The 15,676-nt window shown below is 37.0% G+C and overlaps 1 protein-coding gene across 3 annotated transcripts in view; it reads left to right on the plus strand.

Annotated features, from left to right (window-relative positions):
- Positions 1 to 15,368, plus strand: part of NEK7 (NIMA related kinase 7) — a 77,570-nt gene extending 62,202 nt beyond the window's left edge. For all 3 annotated transcript variants that reach the window (XM_054833625.1, XM_054833623.1, XM_054833624.1), the window contains 2 exons: positions 386 to 499; positions 7,325 to 15,368. In XM_054833625.1, coding sequence (XP_054689600.1) covers positions 386 to 499; positions 7,325 to 7,435 — 225 coding nt within the window. In that variant the 3' untranslated portion in view covers positions 7,436 to 15,368. The remainder of the gene's footprint in view (positions 1 to 385; positions 500 to 7,324) is intronic.
- Positions 15,369 to 15,676: the final 308 nt, after the last annotated feature.

The following is a 15,676-nucleotide window of genomic DNA, read 5'->3' on the forward strand; positions in this document are numbered from 1 at the left end:
TAAATTAATTTTTATGATTTTTCTTCCAAACAGTCTTCAGAGGAAAATTCCATTGTGGGGTTTGGGTTTTTGTTGTCTCCCTCACGGTCCAAGGACCCTCCACGCTCAGCAGTATCGGAGACTGCTCAGTTTCTCCTCGTACTCTGTTAATGAAACTTACGGTATACAAATCAAATATTGCAATATAAGGATTGTGACAGGTATGACAGAATAAGTACACACTGGTTACAGTAATAGTTTTGGAGCTTCTGTTTTTAGCACTGTGACACTTCTAAGCAGAGAATCGAAAGTCGTTAAAAATCACTTGATTTGTTAGTATTGCAGATTTTATGACAAAACGGGTTTACTTAAACACAAAAGAAAACTATACATTTTCTTTAAACAGATGGCTGCACTGCAGAGTCCCTTTTATGGTGATAAAATGAACTTGTACTCCCTGTGCAAGAAGATAGAACAGTGTGACTACCCACCTCTCCCTTCAGATCACTATTCAGAGGAAGTAAGTAATTTTCCTTTTCATGGGCTAGATTCTCAGTTTATGTAAGCTGGCACACTTCCAGGGAAGTAAATGAACTTGTGTGATTTTTATGTTATTTGCAGATTATGCCCATAAGTGTTTGCTTGTTGAACTCACTCAAATGTTCCTGTCAAAACAAGTCTCTGATATGATTTTAAATTTTGGGGGATTAATGATGGAAACCTCATACTGTTAGCTTCTTAATTTCATTGAGCTTCCTTGCAAGTATGACAGAATGCTTTCCCAGAATGCACAATGATATGTTCTACATGCCAGAATGGGATTGAGTCTTACATCTGTAGTATGCTTTTCTAAAAGCACAACTATACAAGTTTATGTTGCACAGTAAACTAGTGCACTAGCCCTTTTTCTCTAGGGGCTTGCATTAAAATAGACATAATGTAACTCACCAGTAAAAATGAATTGTTTAGTTCCCATTTGTCCACATTATAAAACTGCGACGTGCCGTTCGATACAATTGAACGGCAGTTCTTTTGCAAGAAAGAGTGGTTCTTGACAACACTAACAGTAAATTTCAGGGAAATATAGGCAGACGTAATATAATAGAATTTACAATATACTTGTGCATGTTGCAGCAGTGTTTGTTTTAAGCTGATAGGTAACAGTTCTTTACTGTCATTAATGCCTTTAAGGGGGGGTATTGCTTTTTTAAGCTTGAAAAAAAATAAACACAAAACAACAAAATAAAATATTTTTATTAGTGTGAGTAACAGAATGAAAAAATACAAATGCTTGCTTGTTAATGTTCTGAGATGCCAGTTTTGAAATACTTTCCCACTTTGAAAAGAACAGGGCAAACTGATAGAAGCTGTAAACCAATGAACAAGTATTAGTACCCAATTCTAATTGAATTCAGCCTACATGAATTAAAGATTACTTTGAAAACTCAAATAAACATGAGCACTGAAAGACTTTTAATAAACCTAAAGCGTTGTGCAATTTCACTTAGAGAGTAGGGGTTGTAATTCTGAACCTTAAATTTTTTTTATGCTCAAAGACAGTGATTGGACTATTAATAAAAGATTACCGCCCAGTATTTTGTTTTGTATTTATAGTGACAATTTTTCCCCTTTTATGAAAAAAACTGGACTTAAAAAGATAATTTAGCGATGTTACAAAGGATGAAATAATGATCTATTGTGTAATTTATGCATTATATCTCTTTGTGGATTTTCCAATTAGTCTTTTTATCTGGGCCATTTTTAATTATTATTTATTGTAGACTATAAATATGGCAGTTCATATAACCAACTTCAGAACCGGAGGCCTGGAAATACAGTAGGGTGTGAACAATAATGCAAAATGATAGCAAGAATGTCAGGGGCCGTTCTTTGTTGTGTCATTCATGCTGTCTTCCTTTTTCCATGAAGCGCATGAATATTTCACATATCTGCATCCTCATCCTCTATTCTTCTTGACTAATTTTCAGACTGTCTGAATTTGCATTTCACATGGTAGCTGATTAGGAGATGCCGAGTGCAGCAGTGAAGCCTCAGCAGGCGGTTTCCATGGTGACCTTCAGCAGGATTTTAATGATGATACCACTAGTGGTTCGTTGAAGTTGGCCTGCCTGCAGGGCTACTTCACTGCAGCTAAGTGTGAAGTTGGATATGCAGATTCCCAGCCAAGGGGCAAATATCAAAGTCTGGCCCAGATAGAAGGTCCTAGAGTTTGGATGGGGAAAGAGATTCCACCTTTTACTTACATCTGTATATTTTCCAGTGTTGAAAACAGATGCAAAGCACAACATGTTACATTTTCTTTATTTCTAAGCAGGCATGTACTTCTGCACCGTGGATAAACCAGTTATTTGCAAAATACACATAAGTTATTTTAAAGCATAATTAGAGAATCAGAGCTATGATATGTATGAAGATATGAAAATCGTTACTTAAAAGAAGTAATCAACTATGGAGACTGTAATGGGAACATTTTTAATGTTCTGGTATGAAGACTTGTGTCTTTGCTAAGGTACATGGAAAAATAGATACGTTTATTAGTTATTGCACCAAAATATATCTTTTTTTTTTTTTTCACTTGTATGAAAAAAAACTACTGTGCTGGCATGAACTCTAAAAAAAATATAAACAAACAAGTGTTATCTGTCAGATTAGGATACTGTCCTAAATGTTTCACCTGTACTGGAAATTTAGATATCAAACCTTTAACCAGGTTGGAAGCACACTCTGAGCAGTAAAGATCAGGGATCACTGAACAGTGAAACCCACTTCATATTTTATAACAAAGAATTTTCTGAAAGAAAAAATTTCACTGATTGTTGATCTCTGCATCCTCTGATATAGGACTGTAAATACTTTCATTACAAAATAAGTATTTTTCAGAGAAACTTTTTTTTAAAGTAAACTTTAATGATTTTTAAGATGTGACAGTTTTCTAAATTTTGAACTCTGTAAGACTAACCTTTTAGTAATGTATCACATCTGTGTGTCATCAGAGAATAGTATGACAGAAAGATGCACCTTAAGATAGATGGACAGCTGGATATTTTTTCTTTTTAAAACCTAAGATGCATTTTCATGAACTATTGCTTCAGCAGTAGAGTCATAAGCCAAGGTTTTCAAATGTTTAACAACTTTGGTTATTTCAATTTTTGAATATTCCTAAAGAATGTCTGGTATTCAGGGTGAGTACTTAGCATTTACTGAAAGCTGTTCTGCTTTAGGGAGTGCAAAGCTGGGGCTCCCTTGCCACCCCCAGTCAATACTCTTAAAATCCTGTCAGCCAATGTTAGTATCATGTTGCTTTCATGACAGATGAAGTTTTTTCAGTCTACCCTTTGATGGAGGTGCACTTCCTCTAAAGTCCATAGCCAGCCTCCTACCCAGGTGCGAAGGCTGAATGAGCCAGGAGGTCTAGAATGGCAGTGTTAGTTGCCACCAGAAGAGCTGGAGAACAACACTGAGAAAGGACTTCAAGAAGGTCTCCTATTCAGAGTAAGAAGAGTTTGGATTTTTTTCCCCATCCAAAATTTTCTGTATGAAAATTTCTTTTTTTCAGCTGGCTAGCAATGCAGAGTACTTGCCTGTCATAGTTTTGTCTTCCCCCCCCCCCCCCTTCCCCGACTTGAGTGATAATTATTTATTTCATAGCTGAAAAACCTGCTAAAGTTAAAGAAAGTGTGTCCCGCTGCTCCGGTGTCAGGTGCAGCTCCAGGCTAAAGACAGTCATTGTGCTAAGTGCACAGAGGAGGTTAAGAACAATAAGCAGCTAAAGAAGTTTGCAGCTTGGGGATGCAACAGGAGATCCCTCCAGCTCAGTCATAAGTCTGCTCTGCCTGTTGGCCAGCCTGTGCTAGATAATAAAAAATTACTCTATCTCTAATGATAGTCTGAGTTGAGAATCCCAGTGCCTCTTCCCATAGTACTGTTGACCTCTTCTACTATATCGGAAATTTTATTAATACTAGAGGGGTTGACAAATGGATTTCAGGTTTATTGAAATGGATATTCCTCTAGGAGTTAAAGGAACAGTGCTGTCATCAAGTATTGGCATCCAGCATGGTCCCAGTTTCAGTCCTGAAAGGCTGTCTTCCTGTTTAACTGTTTTCATCCTGTACAGCAAAATTAATTCACCTTCTCCCAAAGGCTTACTGTTCAATAACAAGGCTCAAAAGACCTCAAGGATTTTTAAATTACTCAGGAATCTGTACTGTCATTGTGCAGCATGCCAGGCATAGTCAACTCAGAGTTCCTGCCTTAAAACTGAGATTCTGGACTGGGAAGGGGAAAGGAGATTTTGCAGTAATAGCAGTGACCAATGTTTAAACGTTAAGACTCATAGCCGACAGAAATCTATGTTTATTTCATTACAGTAATAGTGAAGGTTTGTCACTAATTGAGCTCACCTCATGCACCATGTTGGGAAGAGAATTTCTGAGTAAACGGATTCAGTTACTGTCCCTTACCATGAACATATTTTTGTAGAGCCTTTCTTGCATCCTAGCAATAGTAGCTACATAGGCATTTTGGTTAGGGTAAAAAATAAGCTGCAGAAAGCCACCAGTCAAGAGACCATGTGGGTAACTGGATTTTGCAAGTGTACTTACAGGGATTAGTAGGACCTAAGGCCTTACGCTACTGTGTTGCTACAGTGTCTTCATAAGCAATGAATCTTCTTGGCCATTTTATTGAAGCTTTGAATTGTAATATAGTGTAACAAGTAACAAAGTAACTTTGAAGGAAGGCTTCCTGTGTAATGACTTAACAAACAGTTTGAGTCTGAGATTGATTTTTAGGTGACAAAATTCAGTTTAGGAAACAAAATCAGAGTTACCCACAGGCCGGGATTGAAAAGACTACAAGGCTTCTCCTGCTTTCTGCGGTAAATTTTTTTGAAGGTGTGCTTATGCTGTTCTACCTACAGTCAAGTTGTTGATATACGGTTGGGTGAAAAGAGGTGAAAGAATACTCTTTCCCCTCTGATGGTAGCTTTATAGGTTTCAATCCTTCAAGGTCTTTTAGTAAGACTTTATTTACTGTATGTAGTTCTATTGAACAGATGGAAGTCTTCACAGAGAAAGATAAATGTACAAGACGATGTCGTATTCAGCAGATAAATTACACTTGTATTCTCTTTACACAATATTTACTTATTTGAGTCTAACTTCAAGCTTTGGGTTTTTGGCTCTTCTTCAGTCTTGCCTGGTTTCCATGCAGTCTGTCCGAGGTGTTGCGTAGCAAGCTGCTAATACTTTGTGCCTGTTGCTTACACTGTGTCCCACCTGCTTCTTCTACAGGAGATTGTTTTGCTTTGCATATTTCTATTACATGTTGGCAATTATTATTTCTTACAGTTATTTGTGATTCCCAGCATTTTATTCTCCAAATGATTGGGACTTACTACAGGCTAATAGTTTTTCCTGTCAGTGGTATTGTATTTTATTTATTGGCTGCCAGAAGCAATACGATGCCTTTTGTAACTCCATTAGTCAAAATGCACTTAGCATATTTAAGATTCAAATAGCAAGTCTGTTCCAGATTATTTTAATATGTTTCTTTTCAATCCAGCAATCTGACCACTATCTTCAGAATTAATGATCTAATTTTTAAATATTAAACTCTTGCTAAAGAAGAGGGATGTCTAGTGAGATAGTTTTATGTATTGTTAAATATGAAAAACCTGTACATTGTATACAATTTACAATGTTTCTGCAAAGGCTAATGGACAGAGTTCTAAATAGTGGTATGCAATGTTTTTTACTTAACTACTGGACTTCTTATTCCTATGCATTTAAATTAATCTTCTGAAAAGTGAAAGGAGTATAATTATAATTTAAAATCCTTCTTGGTCTTTTTATAAAAAGCAGGAAGGAAACTCTCTGATGGCAGATTTGAATATGCAATCTATGTTACTTTTGAATAATTGTGGTGAAGTCGTCTCTCTATGTTAGTTGCAATAACTACAGATTTTTTCAGCAATCTTACCTAATAGTACTGGGAGGGAGACTGAACCAAATCTGACATATTGCCATAGAAGGGTGGATCACAAGGTGGTTTTTTATTGTTGGTCGTTCATCCCCTGTCCCTCTCCCAGTGCTATAGGGAAATTTGGCAAAGCTGCTAAAAAGCATAACGGAAGAGCTTCAGAGTTGATGAAGTTGCTTTTGCAAAGGATGGTAAACATTCTAATAAGTCATCGTGAAGCAGGTGTATTCCGTGTTGCAAAATGTTCGGGAGGTGCACACAATTTAAAATCAATGTTCCATCAGAAGGCTATCCAGACAATTTATTAAGTTCTAATGTTGTAAGTTCTTAGGCATATCAAGGGAGGAAGAAAAACCTGCAACTGTTCTGCCAGTTTGCGGAGGCAATGAGAAGTATCCAAGTGGTGTGGAAGCTCTTCAGGGTTGCTTCTGCTGAATATGTGCACTATAGAAGGCCCAGTAAATTATGGCGTTTGTGGAAATACCGTGTTTTCTAGTCATAGTGCTTTGTTTATTCCCAAATAGAGACTTCTGTGAACATATTTGTTAATTATGTGCTTCTTTCCGTAACGAAAAAATGAGTGATCTAATCCTAAGACTAGATACTGGGACATAGACCAAAGGTTATTTATTCCAATATCAGGTCTCCAGCATTGGGCAAGTGGAGTAACAGGGCCAGCATGATGTGATACTTCCCCAAAATGCTTTCCCAGCTTCCAGTTTTAAGTTCAGAGATTTCCTCAGTCAAATGTGGAGTCTTTATACTAAAGAGCCCTCAGTGAGTTTAGTTTGTTCTGTCGCTTTCTGAATGCCTGTGTAGCTTCTAGCAGGAGGAGGTTCTGCAGGTTAAGTGTGCGTTGTAAGGAGAGTTGCTGCCTTTTGTTTGTTGGAACCTGTCATGCAGCAATGCCATTTATTGCTGGCTAACTCTCGTATCAGGAGAGAATGAGCGAGCAGTCCCAATTTTCCTTCTCGGTGTGAGCTTCAGCCTTCTGCGGTTTGCTGGCGTAGCCCTCCAAAAGCACAGAAATTTTCATTCAAATGACTTATTATGAGACTAAATGCATGTCTAAAGTTGCATGTTAAAAGGATTAAAACTTAAGTCTTCTCATCAGTTTTTCTGGACAACAGTACAAAATGTAAAAATCACGGGAGTATGTTGCATATGTGCTTGCATAAAACTGTGCAGTGTGTGTCGAGAGAGGGAGGGTTGAGTGTATGTGTTTATGCAGAATTGCTATGTTTGGCTAATTTTTGCCACTCTTATTAATTTGAATTTGATAATGCATAAATACTAATTGACAGGATCCTTGGCTTTCTTACATGTTATTTTCCTTTCCTAGCTGCGACAATTAGTTAATATGTGCATCAACCCGGATCCAGAGAAGCGACCAGACATAACCTATGTCTATGATGTAGCGAAACGTATGCATGCACACACTGCGAGCAGCTAAACAGACATCAGATCATGAAGACAAAAGCAGAAATAACCAAGTATTTTGAGCAAATCATCCCACCTCTGTGTGTATTACTGAAATGTAATTATTTGAAGCTTACTGTTGTGCTTTGAATTGTAAACCAATTTATATACAAGCTTTGTTGTTTTCTGTTCATTTCTATTTTTTGTATTTTTTACTAACTTGCAGTTTTACAACAGATTTAAATATGTAAAGTATATAAGATACCAAGAACCACTGTTTTCCGTGTTAAGTGGGTTCAAGTATATTTTCTTTAATAACAAAATTGTATTCAGTTGGGCCTCAGTTCTAAAACACAGTTGCACTTTTGCACATGATACAGATATTAGGCTTATTATTCAGAAGCAAAATGTCTGAATCTCTCACCTTTTTAGTAATTTATGAAAGTATGAATCAGCACAGTTTATTTTAATCTTTGTTCTAAGAGGGACATAATTATAGAAGGTTATTGTATTTTATATTGAATTGTAGTTTGCAGTTCTTGGCGTAAGAGTAGACAGGCAATAGATAGGATTAGTTCTCTGCTTGCCAAATGTGGTGGGAAAATAGTTTCAGGAAAATTGTCACGCTGAAATTTTTGTAACATCCCTTTTTCTTTTGTTATTCTGTCATAATGCACATAAAACATTTGTTGGAGGTTTTCTGGGAAAATTTAAGGTGTTGATTCTGCAATCTGATCGTTTTCAATAGATTTGTGCAGCACTGCCCTGGGGCAATAGGAGTCTGCATAGTTAAGTCTTAAAACCATGCAGATGCTTCTTGTAGCGAATAGGGTTCTTTTGAGGCTAGCGTTTATGAGAAGGTCTGATTAAAAGCTGCAATCTTTAAGTTACAACTTCCCAACTGTTTATGTATATGTCACTGTCTGTAGATTTTTTTGTGTTTAAAATAATTTGAATGCCTTACAGTATATTTAAATTTTATTTTTTTTTTCAAATACAGAAAACCTTTTGGAAAAGATACAATAGTGTAGTATAACACAAAGTGTATTCCTCATGAATATCTGGTTTTGTATACTGTATCCTGAGAATTACTTTTATATTTAGCAAAAGTAAGTTTTAGCTTTTATGTTTAAGAGAAAGTTGCCACTCCTTCATTTGGGAAATAAATATCTGTGCAAAATGTCTTATAAATACTTTATTAGTTGAAAAGGAAATTCAGAATATTTTTGTTAGACCCTAGTACCTTTCTGGGTATGCTTAAATAATATTTTTGTTGTTAAGGAAGGAAGTTGTCTTGTTTTTTAAATGTGGTAAAAATAGAGAATGGACTGAAATGTCTTGAGTTTCTAGACTGAACTTTTTATACAGAACTGTCAAAACATAATTATTATCAGTGATACTGCGAAGAAGCTGTTAACGGTCAGTTAAATCTTTTTCTTTATGTGGGTAAAAAGAAGTTAGTTCAAATAAAAGCAGCGCTATGTACATACACACATAGGTTCTAGATGCAGTCAGTTCCCTGCACACTCAGATTTTTTTTGTTTATTTCCCTTTGCAGCTTTAACTTTTGATTTGCTATAATGCTCAAAGAATAAAAATCCAGCTGGGGGGTTTGTGGATGAAATGTTCAAGCTAGGTCAGGGTTTTTTCCGGTTTTGCATTTTTTAAAACTACAATTACTATGGAAATTGTTTGGCAAAATACAGTAGTTTTTAAATAATATGTGCGAGATCATCAGCTTATCTTAATACATTTTTTTTATTTTTGTTTCCAGATTTTGTAGGATGAATCCTTAGTTTTCATTCTAGCTTCTGTGTATACTTAATCCTGTAGGACTTCAGCGGAACAATTTGTAGGGACGAAGCATTTGAGAAACCTTGGTTAGTGTCTAACAACCTCTGGATTTGTTTTCATTTATTGTCTGATCATTGAATTTTAAAAGTGATGGTTATGTTCTATAACAATAGTTCATATGTCATAGAATGAAATGGTTTGTATTGGAAAAGGCAGCGCAATACTTGCTGCCAGGGTTAGCTCTTAATATGCACAAGCACTCAAACCATTTTTTTTCTGAAACGTACTAGAACAGTTAAAAATCACTTAAACCCTAACACAGTCAGGCTATTTGCATCTAATATTACGTATGAGGTATTGAACTCTTCCTGAAAGAAACCAATAATAGATTGTTGGGTTCTCCGCCTCTCCCCGCCCCCCCCCCCCACCCCCTGAAGGGTACATTGTGTGAAGAAATCGGGTTAGAGTTGGCAAATGCACATGCTTAAGCATTTAAAATTTTTATTGTTGTTTTTTTAGTATTTATGACTAAATCTTGTGCTGAGGAAAAAAAATAGTTGTTCCTATTTTAAAATCTGTAAAATGAATGGTACAGATGACTCTGGTACCAAACTTTATAATTAAGAATCCCATATGGGTTAGTAGAACTGCTTGTATAACTGGGGATTGTAGAATCTATCCCCTAAGTAAAACACCTAGTAACATATGAAAATAAGTCTGTTATAACACTCCCGTGTGGACTACACACTTATAAAATATTTTCTTTTATAAAACACCATTCTATTTTTCATATGTTGTTGATGGTGGCATTTGGCACTATTTATTTTAAGCTGTGGCATTACATGTTTATTTTCTTTAAAGAAAACCTGTTTTATTTCTAACCAAAATGTCTGACTAGCTCCTCCTTTTATTTCAGTAATGCTACAGTATTAACTTGCTTTATGAGTGAACTTTGTGCTTTGAATGAGATCGTATAAAATCTTTGTCTTGTCTTGAAAGCTCCCCTGCTGTGCAGTAGTCTAATAGAAATAAAACATACATATATTAAATATAATGTAAAAATGATAGTGTTTGTATGATATTTTTTCAAACTTTTCTTGTTACAGATACATATATATATATATATGTTACAGTAGATGGTACCTATCTTGTGGACAGTTTACTGCTTCCAGTAGTTGATTATAGGTGAGTTTTCTTGACTGTAACAAAAGACAGTACATTAAAAAAAATCTTTTTTGTATTATTTGTCAAGAATTTATCTAAAAATACTACATCAGAGATAGTCATAATTAATCCAAAAGAGTGTTTTTATCTAAAATTTAAAAGCAAATCTAAAATTATTTTCAAACTGATGTGAAAATATCTGAAAAACATAAAAATAATGAAGAGTTCCCATTATGGCCCCAGTCGTGTGAGCTCTTGTTTATAGCTAGGCTGGGTTTTATGTAATTTCAGTGATTTTGAGTGAACCTCCTATACACATGTGAATAAATAGTAATCAGTAGGGTATATAAAAATGACATGCTCAGCTCACTTCTTACCCTTTCTGAATGTCATTGGTTTGGTAGCAGGGAATAATGTGTTTTTATGCAACCCTCTTCTGTTGCACTCTAATGATCCAGTTTACCAATTGTATGAGCAAGCAATAGACGTATGTCATCTTTTTGGAATGAGCAGAAACTTTAAAAACATGCCAATATACTGGAAGATGAAATACAGTATTAGAAGTGTCTGAGAAGGCTGGTGTTTTATTCGTGCTCCTGATTAAGAAAGCCATAGAGTGAAATTCTTGACAGAGGCTTGGAAATGGAGGAGCACTTCTTATGCTAGTGGTTCTCCGCTATCTCTGAATGGGACCCAAAATCACAGTGATGTTTGTTTTCCGCAATCTGTCCACTTAATGTCCGTCTTCGCTGTTATACAGTGAGATGAGAATCTTAATGGTTGAATTTGAATGCTGGTGGTGAATGCTGTGTCAGGTATTTGAGCTTCTAGGAACAGGAGGTTGATGTGAAGGAGAGTCAATGAAAGCCTTCAAGTCTTGCTTTGTGGAGAGTTAATTTAATCTGGAAGTAAAGGTGTTGGATAGCAGAGTTCAAATCACTGCTTTTCCATCACTTTTAATACTTCTGTAACAGTCAAAAATTTTTTCCAAGCCTGCCATATCCCCACATCATCTAGCCAGTGGCAGTGCTGGTCGTCTTAATTTCTGATGTCTGGTTTGGTCTAGGTGAATAACTAAACCGTTCTGCCAAGATCACCCAAGGAGAGAAATACAGGCACTGGGCACGCCCAGTGGGGTGTTACTTATGTTTCTGAACATGACTCAACTATAGATTTTTAAGGTTCTTTTCCAAACTTTATTCCCTTCCCCAAACCTTCTTCTTCAGTTGATGTTTTTAAAAAAACGTTTCCCTTTCAAGTTCACTTCTGAAGTCCTATGATTCCTGTCGTCCACTGCTGCTGCTTCATCTGTCCTGTTGTCTGTTCTACCATCTTCCTGATTTGAAGTCCTCTGTGTCTAGTTTTGCTACTGGCCATTAGTTTGCATCTTTGTTTGTGACTTTGCTAAACTCAACTCGTTTCTGTCTTCTCAAATTTTATCCCTCACCATGTGTAAGCCTGTTTTGTCGTCCCCCCCCCGATAAGTACTTAACCCCATTGTTCTTCATTCTGTTTTTCCAGCCCGACACCTTTGATTTCTAGTTTTAAACAGATTTTTTCACTGCCTCAATCATTCCCATGACCTTGTCTTGACTAAATACTGTTCACTTTATTATCTCTCATTTCTAAATTCCCTTTCTCTGATCACTACCTGCTCTCTTTCAGCTTATCTGTCTTTCTCTCTCCTCTACCCTGTCACTCACTCCTTTTGGGATCTCCAGTCTATTAACCTTTCTGACTCCTTTACTCTTCTCAGCTGCCTCCTTCCTTCATTGGCCTCACTTCCTTTGACTCTCTGGTCTTTATTTTCATCTCTATCTGCTTCTCTATACATGGTTTCTTTGGTTGCTTCTCACATTGCCCTGTTTCCATTCTTCTCCCCAGACATTTTTTCTTGTAATTTCTTAATTTCCATTCCTGCTTTTCCAAATGTCTCTGAAGAGTATGTCAGCACAACACAGCTTTGGACTCAGCTCTGTCTTACCTCTTAATTTTCCTTCCAAATGGACTTTTTAACCACTTCTATCCCACCTTTTTTTTTCTGTTGTTGAGCTTGCTTGTGGATTTGCTGTTCATTTTAGTTCTCCATTCATTCTTGATACAAAATGTGTCTTCAAAACTGATACTGATTTTTACATGATGAGATCTTTTTCAAAATTGTTCCACTTCTCAGAATCCGTTTCTGAACTGGGCTTCTCTGTTTAACTGTATAAGTTTGCCCCTTTTATTTCTGTATCTTTGATTCCTTTCTCCTTTCATTGAATGACTTCTTCCTGTAAATCCCCCTTTCATTTCCTTCACTAGTAACCAAGTTTTTTTCTTCTGTCTTGAAGGGGATGGCACCCATCACCCTAACTGCTACTCTTCTTTAATACTTTGCCCTTTATCCTCATTTGTCATCCCCTAATTTCATGTACCTAAACATCCTTGCTCCAATTTGTTTTCAAGTTTTTGGCTTTAAAATTTAATTTGAACACCCCAAAAATCCAGTGCTTCCTTCCCCAGTTTGGTTGTCCCATAGTTCTATCTCCACATGATTCCTTGAGTATCCAGCCACAGTCTCAGACCTGTTCAGATTCGTAGATAAGAGTTTTTATTCCTAACTCCCTCTAGACTATTTTCTAACATCCCTGACAATTTTACTTGCCTGTTTTCCAGGGCCACAACCTTTCTATCTCTGACACTTTTCCCATGCCTGCATATCAAATGTCTCAAAGTTAGTAGTATCAGATTCCAGCCCTCTTCATTATCTGTGTTCTTTTTTATCTTTTATCTTCACTGTTTTAACCTCTGTGTCATTTTGACTTCTTTTCTCCCTTCAAAGTATCAGAATTGACAGGACTACACTCCTGTCTTTGGGCTTTAGCTGTTTTGTGTGCTGAAGAAGAAACTCCACCAAATTACTACTTGTTTTGTTCGGTTTTTTTTTTTTTTTAGACGCTTGAGTCCCTCAGATTTGGTCTTATTTCAGGACAATAGAGCTGGAGTAGATTCTGTTCCTCCAAGTACTTCAAAAGTGCTTGAATTTGGGCCTTGATTTTATATCTGAAGCAGTAGAAAACTAAGTTTTTGTCACTCATTTCTTTGTGTTTCCTCTGTGTAACTTTGTCTTGTCTTGTTTCTGCATGTACAGTTAACAGTGGTTTTCTTGTTACAACAACTTGATTTCAGTGCTTTTACCATTGCTTGAAATAAGAATGTGCTTAAGAGCTTCACTGGCTGGATCCAGGGTGTTGGGCACAATGCTCCTCTCTGTTACTGTCCCACCCTTACACTGGCTTCTCTGGTTTGCTGCCCTCTGTATCTTGCCTAACTGAAGGTACGCTCTGTTATGCTGCAGGGTAGTGTAGGTACAGTTGAGCCAGCTGCAAATGAGGTAGCTTATTTACCCTCTAGGTCTAGAATTGAGTGTTGTGCTGTACTACTCTCTATCCACACTACCCTCATTTAAAGCTAATTCAGGTCTGTCTGCATGGTGGGGTGCATGGCTTTCTGTGTCGGTGCACTATCTGACTATCAGTTTTAGCAGGCTTTCATTTTTGGAAGACTGTGTTTGCAGAGATTCACTGTTGATCAAATTGTCTGATCTTTGCTCATAATTATCCTTATACGTATGTTGAGGTTGAGAAGCAAAATTCTCCATGAAACGAAGAACTTTGGGGACTGTAGGATATAGAGCTGAATATGAGATTGTTTGGTGTGTGTCAATCACTGCTTATTTGCACCAGAATAATTCTTTTCTTTTAGTGGATCAGTTGCTTGTAGGCACAAAACAAAGACTTTTTTAGTAGTCTTCAGATCTTATGTTTATTCTTTGTTGCCAGCTTGTGTCATGTCATACCATTAGTTAATTTGTTCTAGAACTGCCTTAATGATGGGTGGAGGCCTTACACCTTTGTCTAATAGAAATCTTCTGTCCATACGGAAATAAAAATAAGAAATCAGGTGCATTGAGGCCTTCCTGATAGTTGTGCTTGCTTTGCATTTAAATGCTAGCAACAGAAAGAGGCCTCAAACTGGACAGAAATGGTCCCCAAGATAGAGCAGAGATGTTCTGGGGCTCCCTGCTTCCTCTCCACCTCCTAGCTCTTCATTCTCTGGCTTCCCTGGGGCATTTCCTGGGAACATGGCACTGCCAGTGTATTGAGGGCTAGTAGAAACTTGGAAACTCAAATGTTGATGCTATCCTGCTTATGTTCCTGTCATGTTCTTTCTCAGTGAGAATAGGAAATCTCCCATTTAAAAATTACTGGGAAGATCTTTAGGATTGTTAAACAGTTGTTTATTGCTCTTTACACATTTAAAAATGTATGTTTGCTGTTACAGAGATAATTTTAAATCATGCAAGGGCTCTTAGTTTGCCTTTCAGTGTGTGGTGTTGGTACTCTTCTGCACACTTCATTTGCCAGTTGTTTCTTTGATTTCAGTCATGCTGGGCTGTTGTAAAGATGATCATTAAAGCTGAGTATTGTATTTTCTGGTAAGATTTTGTTGGGAGAGGGGAAGAAGGGAAATGTTTATCAGTTTGTTTGAATTTGGCTGCTGATTGTGCTTGAATCAAATCATAGAATCATTCAGGTTGGAAAGGACCTTGTGAGAGGTCTCTAGTCCAACCTCCTGCTGAGAGCAGAGTCAATGCTGAATTCAGACCAGGGCTCAGGGCTTCAGCCTGTTGGATCTTGGAAACCTCTGGGGATAGAGATTGGGCAGCCTGCTCCAATGCTTAGTTAGCTTCACTGTAAACCTTGTTTTCCTTATGTTCAGTCAGAAGCTCCTCAGTTACAAATTATAGCTGTTGTTTGTTCTCCTGCCACTCCTCAAATGTTCTTTGTATTGCAATAAAGGTAAGTCAAATACTGAAACAGAGAACTTACGATGTTTTATTTTCTGAAACCGTTGTTGCAAACAAATAAATATGTTCATGTAGTACTTCTGTATCCTGTATGACGTGTACACTATATTCATTTACTACTTGAGTGTAAAATAAAAATTTTGGCAGTAAAACTTGATTTACAAGTTTGTGCTGTTTATGACCTGAACGTTCTTGATTGTTACCTTTTAAATCTACTAGATGTTTCCTGGCAGGACACAGTGCTGTCCACCTTGGTGAAGCAGGGAAGTCAGGATCCTGAACATAACTTTGTGTTTCTGCCTTCTGGAGCCTCCCTTGAGGAAGGTAGCTTACCACCAGGGATGGGATGGGAAGGAGGCTAACATGTATCAGGGTAACTGGTGATCATGGGAACTCTACTTTTAAACTCTCATCTGCTGGTAGGAACTTGCCTAGAGAGATTTATCAAAACTGAAATTTGAGGAG

This window comes from Grus americana, chromosome 8, assembly GCF_028858705.1.
Source record: "Grus americana isolate bGruAme1 chromosome 8, bGruAme1.mat, whole genome shotgun sequence".
NCBI lineage: Eukaryota > Metazoa > Chordata > Aves > Gruiformes > Gruidae > Grus > Grus americana.